Genomic DNA, 11,425 nt, shown 5'->3' on the forward strand with positions numbered 1-11,425 from the left:
GTGAGTGGTTGTATGTCTGTGTGGCCCCGCAATGTGTTGGCGACGCATCCTGGGTGTACCCCGCCTCTCGCTCATAGCAAGCCGGGATAGGCTCCAGCAACTCCCTTGACCCACAAAGTGGAAGAAAATGGAAGGATGGATGGTAAAATGCTGAAGTTTGTTGAAAACCCAAAATATTAGTAATGATAGTGTGTGCCACGTCAAACAACAATCGGCACACAAGGACCGCCTCTGACGGGTTAGTTTTAAAAGGGAGAGTTTGCTTTCTGTGGTAACACAGAGGTTCCTAATACCTGTTAAATGGAAAAACCAACTTTGATGACCAAGTTTCTTACAAAATGTGACCTGTAATTTATTATCCACTTCATAGCCGTAAGACAGTGACATCATAAGAGTTGAGAGGATGAAGACATTTCACCATGTCCCTGGACCAAATATCTGACACAGGAATAGTGTAGCTAATGCTGTGTAATAAAAGGGCGATGTCCCTCGTCAAAAACCAATAAACATCTTTCACGCATAATTTCATTGACCAGGATGCTGCAGCCCCTGACTGACCTGAGGTCAGTGACAGTTTGGCGATCATACATACAACATCAGTGCCTTCCCGACCACTCGGCCTATTCACTGTCACTGGCATCACTGGAGTCCGAGCCTCTCTCGCTTCCACTTCCACTCTGAGCCCTCTCCGAGTGGTCGCTGCTGCGGTCGCTGCGCGCCGGAGAAGCGCTGCGACTCCTGTTCCCTCCTCTGTTCCCTCCTTCCTCTTCACTCCCACTGCCCTCCTCCCCGCTGCTTCTGCCAGAGTTCTTGGGTTCATTGTCTTCACTGTCGTCATCACTGCCGAAGATCTCTTCCTCGTCTCGCATTTCTCTGGTCCTTTCCTCGCCACTCTCACTCCCACTGCCGCTCGCCTTCCTCCTGCGCTTCTCTCTGTCCTCATCTTCTTCTTCTACCCTTTGTTCCTGTTCTTCATCTTCCCTCTCAGAATCACTACCAGAGTTCTCTGCCTCACTGCCACTGCCCTTGTCTTTATCATCACCTGGAGGAAAGAAAAGAAAAACCAGACACAAGCAGGAAGAGATCAACACAAAAAAAACTGTCAGATGATGTATGGTTTAGCAGAACTATGGCAATACTGATGTACAGCCAGTAGCCAAATCTTTAACATTTCAGTGATCGGAACTGCAATGGAAAAGAAAAGACACTGACCAGAGTCTCGCATGTCTTTATCCATGTCTTCCTCTTCATCTTCTGGCTCATGGTTCTCCAGCTGAGCTTTACGTGCATCCTGAGAACCACAACGAAAGGGAATCAGTCACAGAATTTAGCTCGTGGACAATGCTAAAACGGCCGCTATCTTCAGTATAGATTAACAAGGTCACGTTGGAAAGCACAAACAATACCCGAATGTTATTTTGTGCATTTCAAACACACTCACCTGGGCTTCGAGTTCCTTCTCATTCATATCTCTGTGTTTACACACCAGCACAGCGTTTGTGTTTGACTGAGTTCCAGCCTTAGCTCTCCTCTTGCTCAGACGCACTCTGGAGCACAGAGGAAAGGCGGTCAGAGCATATTTACCCTGTCATGAAAACTCTTACGCTGTGGCAAGTGCTGCTTGCTTTGTGTATTATCGCTGGACACCTAACTTTCCAAGTGATAGATATAATGACATAAAACACACCACCTTCAACTAAGACAAAAATGTGCTTAGTTTTGTGTTGAAGTGTAACAAACAGGGCTCTTCTTCAATCAACGGCTTACCTCGTTTCAAGCTCATTGTAGTAAACGCCATCTCCATCTCGGAAGATGAAAAAGTAGTTCTCCTCATAACCCTTACTGGCTTTGTTCTTCACGTTCCAGTTGTACTCCCTTGCAATCTTATAGTCATACCTTCGTCACAACAATGAAAGCATTATTTCTCGTACACAAATTAAAATAGACCAAAACAAAATAACAAGGTCGCAAAAAAAAAAATGATTTCCTTCATCTATTATTTTATACTCACAGGTCCTCAGGCATATAATCCATCCCCTCATCACAGTCTCTCTTGCGTTTGCGAATAGTGTCTTCATTGGGAAGAAAGTAGGCCACAAACTGATTTCCTTCCTCATCCATCATTCCTCTGTTCATGAAACAAAAAAACATCAATTGGCATATCTGCAAGTGCATAACTGTAGAAAAAGACTCCCATGCAGCGGTTAATTTGCAATTACCTGATCATGGCCTGAGACATCATTTCAACTCCTGCTGGTCCCGATAAGTCTTTAGGCGCAGGATCAGAGTCGAAGATGACCTGAGCACATGGGTTGATCCACATCTGGGGAAAGAAAGAGCGCAAAAAAACTAAAATAAAAATGCATACATTTTCCACAGGTTCTATTTCTAAGTTCCATGTAAAATTAACCAACCATTGGTTATTTATAAAAACTACGACATTTAAAATCTTAAAAACATGTCCAAGAGTTTGAGACTGAGACACAATTTTTTGAAATTGTACCAAAAAAAAGGACATAAAATAGGTATTAGAGAAAGACGGAAATAACGGCACAACTATTCAGTACAGTTTTAACAGCAGATTATATCAAAGTATGAGTTCAAACAAATAGAGTTTTTCATTGGCATCTAAAAACAATGAAGTCTGTTTGTAGCCACATCAAACATCCAATCACAATACTGCAAATTCCTGATACCTTTATTTGATTGAAGCTAAAGAATATAATCTTATTAGATTTCAGATTTGTGAAGCATACGAGGGAGCGGCATGTCATTCCGAAGGAACAGAGTCTCTACAAACTCAACAGTGAAATCGTGGCTCACCTTAAAGTCAGGGAACACGGGTAACACCTCCACTGGAGTAACTCTTGGTTTGCTGTAATGCTGCGTAACCTGCAGAGTAAGGTGTTGACAAACCATCACTCATTTCTTTAAATTAACAAATCATCGTGCTTGTAAAAGCATACCATTACATTTGGAGCAAACTATGCTGATTTACGTTTGATAGCTATTACAACATGTGTTGTTATAACAGGACTCTGAGCAGCCGACTTAAACTCACCAATTTCTGTGCATCTTCAAACGTCTTCTCAATCGCAGAAATCTGGCTGTCTCTGTCCTTGTAGATTTCTTCTTCTGTAAACTGCTGTTTGACAGACACACCGATCCTACACACAATCATCAGATCAATCATATTACAAAGACATACAGCATCATAAATTAATTTCTCCTATTGGGACATTCTGAATATATTTACTGGCACAGTACAAACTTACTTGACTTCCACTTTCTCATTGGAAACACCATATCTGTTAAACTCTGTAGAAATATATTCAGTCTTTCTCATCCATGGGACCACTTTGGCATGTTGTTGTGATCTTTAGGGGAAGAATGACAAAGAGTTAACAATGTATTTTATATGAAAAACAAAGATGCATGTTTAACAGAGCAACCTCTTTGAGCTGGATGGAGCCTGGATGTCCTCTTCCAGCAGTTTTTCATCAGCCGGATCCAGCAGTACTGTAAATTCATAAGCATGATTCAGTCCACACACAGATTTGTTGAGGCAGCCTCTTCCCATTAAATAAGTACAACGAGTACACCTACAGGCAGAATGCAATACCTTACAAAGTAAAACGATCATTGTACAAAGGCTAAATATTTTATGTTCAAACTGATGAATATATACTCAGTAAAGCTGATGCGTGCAAAACCTGCAACACAAATTGGTACACAGACAAATTTGCCATTATAACATCCCAATGTAATTTAACAACACTTCCTCGAAACTGAGGACGCTTGGAATACACATGAAAGATTTCAGCTTGTTCTGGCTTGAAGTATGACTTTGGGCTTTCTGACATTTTTATCTTAATTTGATGCACAGTTTTCAGGGTCAGTGCTGCAGGGGTGAGATGTATAAACTTACTACTGGGGTCAATGCGGTAGGTGTCTGGATTTATGAGATCGATGGTAACACCAAGGTCCGGCTCCGTCAGGAGCTCATGCTTGTGCTGCTTCTCCAGAGAAGTGGCTTTATACTGTACAAACCTGTCACAACAGAAAAGCAATTGCAGAACTGTCTCCACATAAATCGGCGTGTGCTCTGCAACGGATGGAGAGGTGTGACGTGTACCTGTGCTGATCAAATGGATATGTGATGAATTTTGGGTCAAACGGGATGTCCGGCAGGCTGTTGCAGTACTTGACGCGACAGACCACACCTGACCTGTCATGAGCACAAAGGTGCAGGACATACAAAATATCAGACATGTGCAAATAACATGCTACTACTTTTAGAATGAACCACTGCAGATAATTACACACATAAGCATAAATATGTTCAGACTCACAGCAAATTCTCATATAGTTCGTCATTGTCATATTTCACTTAGAAATACATTTTCGGATTGGTATGCATTTTATGTGTCACTACACAAGAAGCTTCTTAAATTTTCCTTTTTGTTGACAAATATACGGTGTACCTACTCAATCATGAATATCTACATCACACTGAATTAATGTATGGAAAAATGATCCGAGCCGTGATCATAGATGCCAGTGGGAGGGGAGGGGGTCTCGCTAGTAATAGTGTAATGCTCTCATATTATGATTTATGCAGGAATAATGCACCATGACTCATTAAAACAGATATGTTCAATCTGCACGCGAAGGAGCATAGAACGATACAATAATGCACAACATTCTCAAAATCAAAATTAATATCCATATCATGTATTTAAAAACGTGAGTGCCATTTATTCTGACCTCTCTGGAACAGTTCGATGTGTGGATGGCCTGCAGGAAGGGAAAAACACATTAAATTTGTTAACTTGCGTCACAAACTTAAACTTAAAGAAGAGCTAACCATGCCAATCGTAACGTAGCCCCCACAAGGATTAGCACATTTGTAAATACGTTTTGCGTTTTTTGGAGTTAAGGCAGCATGGTAGAATTTACAAATTCGTTTATTTAAGGCAATTATTTGGTCCTCAATGATAATGTTACCACGGTAAATTACCTTATCAAGGAGCTTAGCACAAGTTTATGAGAGAAGGGCTCGCCTTGCAGGTTTGTGCAGCTAGCGAACTAAAACAATGTTAGCTAACATTAGCGCCGGACAAAGGCAAGCAATTTAGTGTTGCATACTTTTATTTTGCTGTTCAATGCTTATTTGAAAACATTATCGACAATCATTTTTAACTCACCTGTGCCCGTCTTCTCTTTGAGCTTGTGTCTGTATTGTCGGAGCCATGTTTACGTCAAACTCACTAGAACCAAAAGTGATTTGTTTGCGCAAATATTTCTCGTTCGTGCCAAACCCCTCACCCTAGATAACCATACACAAAAGTATTTACTCTAACTTCTTCCAGTTCGATCAACAGTAGAGCAACTAACAGTAGAGTAACCGTGTTTCTGATAGCGTTACTGCATCATTTTTACCCAGGATGGGAGGAAGCCCCGGAAGTAAAGATTCAAACCGCATATCATGATCATCCGCTATATGAGCGACCCCTGCCGGCCTGGCGTGCAAGAAAATAGCGCCCAGAGGAAGCAGGCAGAGTGAAAAGGAAGGGGCCTAGAATGGATCCCTGACAAACTCTGCATGACATAGGAGCAGAAGAGGATATACTGTAGTCCTGTCTGAGATCAGACTTGAACCAAGCCAGTGCACTGCCACAGAAGCCTACCAGGTGCTGCAGCCGAGACACGAGGATTTTGTGGTCCACCGTGTCAAAAGCAGCAGTCAGATCCAACAGGACAAGAATCACATGATCACCGGAGTCATTTGACAGAAGGTTGTCATTTAAAACCCTTAGTAGGGCTGTCTCTGTGCTGTATAGCATCTTAAAGTCTGACCGGAAGTCAGACTTTAAGATGCTCATCAGGAAAGACCTCAGCTGACCGTAAACAACCTTCTCCAAGATTTTCGAGGTGAAAGGCAGCAAGATGTTTGGCCTGTAGTTCGTCAGCTCAGTCCGACCGAGACCAGCCTTCTTTAGCAGGGGTTGTACTACAGCATGCTTAAACCTCGAGATCACACCAGAATGAACTCACAACAATAACATTCTGGGGCCCGAGTAAGAAAGGGAGAGGAAAACCTTTTGTTTAGTTCAAATGTATAAGCCTTTAATTTACATGAAAGGAATGACAAATATCTGACAGAAAAGTTGAATGCTCAGCACACATAAATGCACCTATGCTTGCTTGCTGACAAAATATTCTCAAAACAAAGTCCAACTCTGTCTCATCTTTTGATCTTCATTGGGAAATGGAACTTTTAGTAGTTATCTTATGTTGTCACAAGTGGTCTAATTGTGATAACAGTAAAAAAGAATCACTGATAAAGGTCAAAGGAAGTGGGTCTGGAAATGAATGTTATTTTTATGTTCAATACATTATAGGGTACCTGATAACAGTTTATCTATTGTATGTGATGGTCATGACTGTGAAAAATATCACCTCTATGATGACATCATCTGTCTGAACTTCAGGCTTGTAATTAATCCCAACAACACGGCTCCACCACCTCTAATATTTAAACATGGCCCCTTCCTGATGGCTGTGCCAAAGAAACATAAAGATAATTATCTGCTCGTTGTAAAACACATGTGCATAAAGTAGATGATATTTAAGACATAACTTTAGCAGCAGAGCAAAAACTGTTGTATAAAGCAAAAGTATGATCAAAAATAAAATCTCAACGCAAGTCTCTAATGGGTACAGAATTTAAAGAATGATACAATTCATTCTTTGTGACTGAAGCATGTTTTGCTCTATTCACCCCCCCCCCCCAAAAGAAAAACCCATCTCGACTTTATAAATGTTACATTGGTGGGTGTGATACACATCGATCATTGAGGCCCTCCCTTAGTTCCCCCTTCACAGATTCTGCAGCTCTCCACCATGACTATCCACAACATGGTGAGGCAGTCAATGCAAAGAAAAAAAACAGCTTCCACTTTCCATCTTTTTACCAATATGGGAATGCAACAATCTCTATTGAGATTTATTTCAGTAGGCTTCTTGATCTTCTTTTGTCTCAGGTCTGTGTGTCTGAATGCATATTCATATCCAGTCTGTGGAGACAAAAGAAATCATCGCTCGCCCAGAGACACAGAAGTCATATTTAAATTAGCCCTAAACTACATTAGTCATAAGAAAACTATGCTCTTACCTGTTCAACATGTAGATCATCTGTCCAGGGTCGTCTGCAAATGCCCTTCAACAACAAAAGAATGGTTCCATTACAAAACAACACTGACTCGATGCACATCGTTCCTTCAGTTCTCTCTTTTTCTTTGTCGAGTTATTTAATCCATCAGTTCTTGAGGGGCTTAATGATCTTTTAACGTCCAATTTTGGGTCCCATCAAGGAAATAAATATTTTAAACAGGCACCATACTAACTCCTACAGTCTTAGCCAGATCGGAATGGACTAAGATTTCAACAAGTCATCACAGTAAAATGGTGCTTTACAAAGAACTACAGAGGATTTTCAATAAAGTCAAAAAATACTTTTTGGACTGCATTTGTCAGTAAAAGCAGCACTTTGTCTCATACTCGGGAAAACATATTTCTCTTGTATTGCAGTATTCAAACTCTTCCTGTTTGATTTGGTTAATTCAAAACAGCTGATAAATGATATATTTTGCTAATTAACATACAGTACACTGGGCTAGGGTTAAATAATATTACTTCAAACTGTACCTGTAACTGTCTGATTAGTCACGTTGCCGTTAATTATATGCCACTAGAAAGAACTCATGAAATAAGAATGAAAAATGAGAAAAGTTTGTTTCCTATGAAAACAAATAGCTTACCCATCTCCCCAGTGGTAAAATGCTCTCTCCTGGTAGAACATGGACAAAAAGAGCCAAATACTTATCGTCTCAACCCAGAAGATGACAAACATGAACCATAGCGATGACAGCAGGACTTCACACAACATCCTGGAGTCCTATGGGGACAGCAAATATACATCAGAAAGACGTGATGCCTTCTGGAATTCTAATCCCACGTGTGCTGTGAGTACAAAAAGATTGGAAACACAGATTTTTCATGTCTTTATTTTACTTTAATGAGGGGTAGGGTGATTATACTAAATAAATGTTCAGAAATGTTGTCACTCCATGCATCTAATTCCTATCCCTGGATGAACTCATCATTTTAGAACATGTTGCCAAACATATTGTTACCTCCGCCGAGACGGACGTAATGTTCCAGACCTCAATCATACAACCAATTTCCGTCTGCATAGGATCCAGACTGCAGTTAGGAAAAAGTTTTACATTTTACATTGAAAATCCCATTTATGGAGTCAAAAATCTGTTAAAAATTCTGCAACTCTGATTCACTTTTACTTTCCATGGTTGGTCTATAAACATACCAAGAATAATTTAGAACCTTTTCACGATGATCCAGATCACCATGTGGACGGTGTAAATCCAATCAAGAGGAGAATGAGCTGCTTGGCGGAGGTGTGCTCTCTCCGAGTGCTTTTCTAGCTACAAAATGTTGTAATGTTTTAAAGATGTGAAACTGATGCAGTTTTGTGCAGAAACGCTAAGATTCCCGACACACCTCTGTATTTGACTCATTGACACTCGCTTCGATACAACAACATGAAGTTTGTTCTACTATTGTTAATCAAAATGAACAAACATTTATTGAGGGCAAATTTTAATTGGATATGATTACAGCCAACAGTTGAAGCTTGTTGCCTTTAAAATTTACAAGTGAGAGGATCTTATGAATGTATTTTAAAGACATTAGCAATTCAATGTCAAAACAATTCAACTAACATAAAACGAATGGATGAAAAATAACGTTGAAAAGCCAGCTTATGGCTAATCGCACACAACAACAGAATTGGCGAAAGAGTTTCGTGCTACAATTATGAATGAATTGGTTCACCGAGCTTTAAAGACGTTAGCATGGCTAGCCTGCTAGCTCAGCAGCTAAAGTCAAACCTCAAGGATCCGCTTCAGTTAGCTAGCCAACCAATAGCTGCTTCTTTTACCTCCCACCTTACTTGAAAAGCTACTTAAGATTATAATTGCATTTGACTTCAACATTAAGCAAGCGTGTGTTACATTTACATGTGCTAAAAGAATGTCTACTGCAAAATAATCAAATACAGACTTTATAAAGTGGCACGATAACACGGATTAGCGATAGGCTCGTTTAACAGCTAACGTTGATATTATCCATGTCCAGAAAGTTAACGGGTCGAAATAGAACGAGAGCTCCAAGAGTTTGATCAAATACAACTATTTACTTACTTAATTCAAATAATGTTGAGACAGCATTCCTTTTCCAATCTAGTTCACGTTTACTTTTGTTTACAATGGTCCTCCTCACCCAAACGTCTCGCTGCGTTTACGTCATTGTTGCCAAGTCTCGCGAGAGAAACATCAGGCCGATATGCGATAAAGGTATTTAAGAGAGTTGTTAATATTGATAATAATTACTATTGCCCGTCTGTTAGCATCCAGAAGCGATCCTGGAACTATAGATCATATCATAGACATCGAGGAAACTAGTTTAGTGAATTGCATTTAGTTCTCTGCTTTTCTGAAGTAGCGGATGCACAGACTGATGTTGCATGTAAAGGAAATCGATCCAATCCAGGTAGAATGATAATCAAATTATTTATATTTCCGTTTTACTTTATTGAATTTGGTTTATACACTCTGTCACCCTTTGTGCAATTCAATTAATGCACAGTTGTGTGGTATAAATCCCTTATTTCCAGGCACAAATAGCACCTATCACCTGAGGTCTTCTAAAATGACATTAGAATAAACCTGTGGCTGGCTGATCTCCTCCCTGCGGTGCTGAAGCTCCTGTTTGTGCTTCCTCAGTGTTCCAGGCCTCATTCTTGAGGACCAGCTCCTCCTCTCCCAGCTCACACACATCAGACAGTGCCCTCCTAGATACTCTCTTAAATCTGAGAACTCTTATCCTCTTCCTCTACAGAACAGCATCAAATCGTTGGGACAGTTGGGATGTTTGACTCCCATTGATGATGAAGTCTTTCCATTCCATGAGGTTGATAGAAAAAAACAGTCCTCAAATGCCTTTCTCTGTAACACCAAATTCAAGCAGAAACAGCAGACTATGGTCCTGAGGTTTAACTGGGTATTTACTGCAAAGATCACTGAAGTAAAAATGTCAATCTACATGAATAAAATGCCAGACATAAAGTACCACACTTAAATAAATAAAACACAAGGCAAATTATACTAAAATTACTTTATTACAGCTGATTTCTGATCATATCCCTCTGCCACCACGAAGTGAAATATAATACAAAATAATTTGATCTTTTGTTTATTCCATTTTATTTTTTACACAATTCAAATCCACTTTTAGTACTTTTCCATCTTGTATGTAATATCTTTATAGTCTCTCTGACAATCAGTAACAACTTCCACCATCTATACAGTTTAATACACGTTGTGAGTAGTAGTGGTAATGTGCCAAAAAAAAAAAAAGAATACTGACATCTTCAAAGAAATGCAAGCTATGCTCATAATCTGCCTGTCATGACATCATCTTTTCAAGCATTTTATCTTTGGCCACTACAGAACCAACAGAAAATGGCTGATCAAGAAGTTAATCTATTTATTTTGTCAAAAGATGTGCTCTCAATGCCCTGTTTGCTTCTAAATTGAGAGCTGCACATTGTAGAGCTCTTGAATTTTCAGCTTGATATAGCATGTTTAAACATGATACTGAGGAACTGCATTCAGGTCTGACACTGCCCCATAATACAAACAAGAAAATCACTTTTGCTTGTTAAATCAAAGTGAAACAAATGTTTTACTCTTTGAATATCTGCCATAACTCAACAGAAGAATGCATTTTCCAAGCATTTAGCTGTAACAGTGTACAATGGACTTGGCTGCTAAGCAGGATCAAGCATAAAGACGTAAAGCGAAGTAGTCTATAGCCGATGTGCAATAACAGTTACTATCGCATTGATGATAATCTGCGTGAAGTTTAATTATCACTAGAGGAAAATGATTTCTGTGGCTGAAAACACATTCAGCTTGTGCTGCTCCATGGTCGTGGCGTAACTTTCATGCCGTCAGCTCAACGATTCGTAAAATGGTGAGACAACACAGTGGTATCTGGACATGGCAACTCAGGTATGGCACAGTGTAGAGGATCATCATTTTCTGTTGCCAATTCTCATTCAGTATCCCACCTGCTTTCAGTCAGTAGGACAAAATCAGACAGAGAAAATAAATAGAAAAAAAATAGAACATTAAAAAAAAATCTGGTTGGCGGAAAAGGTTTTATGACTGACAATATACAGACACCCTCACACACACGACACTGACATAAAAGTGAACAAAAAATTGTGCATAAACTCTAAAGCTTGGCGTGTCTATAAGGTTTGATGGGACCGACATTC

At 39.8% G+C, this 11,425-nt stretch overlaps 1 protein-coding gene and 1 long non-coding RNA gene across 2 annotated transcripts; both read right to left on the reverse strand.

Annotated features, from left to right (window-relative positions):
* Window positions 1-18: 18 nt before the first annotated feature.
* On the reverse strand, window positions 19-5,405 carry paf1 (PAF1 homolog, Paf1/RNA polymerase II complex component). Its single transcript, XM_068745414.1, has 14 exons — window positions 5,208-5,405; window positions 4,768-4,797; window positions 4,136-4,228; window positions 3,929-4,050; window positions 3,453-3,519; window positions 3,276-3,377; window positions 3,062-3,167; window positions 2,824-2,892; window positions 2,220-2,323; window positions 2,012-2,128; window positions 1,768-1,896; window positions 1,442-1,547; window positions 1,213-1,291; window positions 19-1,042 (listed from the first exon to the last, which is right to left on the reverse strand). The coding sequence occupies exons 1-14, from the start codon at window positions 5,252-5,254 to the stop codon at window positions 621-623; spliced, it is 1,593 nt and encodes a 530-aa protein (XP_068601515.1). The 5' UTR covers window positions 5,255-5,405; the 3' UTR covers window positions 19-620.
* Window positions 5,406-6,114: 709 nt separating this feature from the next.
* On the reverse strand, window positions 6,115-9,375 carry LOC137901581 (uncharacterized). Its single transcript, XR_011105706.1, has 4 exons — window positions 9,285-9,375; window positions 7,824-7,960; window positions 7,178-7,222; window positions 6,115-7,079 (listed from the first exon to the last, which is right to left on the reverse strand). It is a non-coding gene; the product is annotated as an uncharacterized lncRNA (long non-coding RNA).
* Between the last annotated feature and the right edge of the window lie 2,050 nt (window positions 9,376-11,425).

The sequence above is a fragment of the Brachionichthys hirsutus genome, chromosome 11 (genome assembly GCF_040956055.1).
Source record: "Brachionichthys hirsutus isolate HB-005 chromosome 11, CSIRO-AGI_Bhir_v1, whole genome shotgun sequence".
In the NCBI taxonomy this organism is placed as follows: Eukaryota; Metazoa; Chordata; class Actinopteri; order Lophiiformes; family Brachionichthyidae; genus Brachionichthys; species Brachionichthys hirsutus.

Coding starts and splice junctions, on each gene's coding strand:
- paf1 (XM_068745414.1), bottom strand. CDS start 5,254: ATGGCTCCGACAATACAGACACAAGCTCAAAGAGAAGACGGGCACAG. Junction 2,129..2,219: donor ATGTCTCAGGCCATGATCAG/GTAATTGCAAAT, acceptor TTTCATGAACAG/AGGAATGATGGATGAGGAAG. Junction 1,897..2,011: donor GATTATATGCCTGAGGACCT/GTGAGTATAAAA, acceptor GTTGTGACGAAG/GTATGACTATAAGATTGCAA.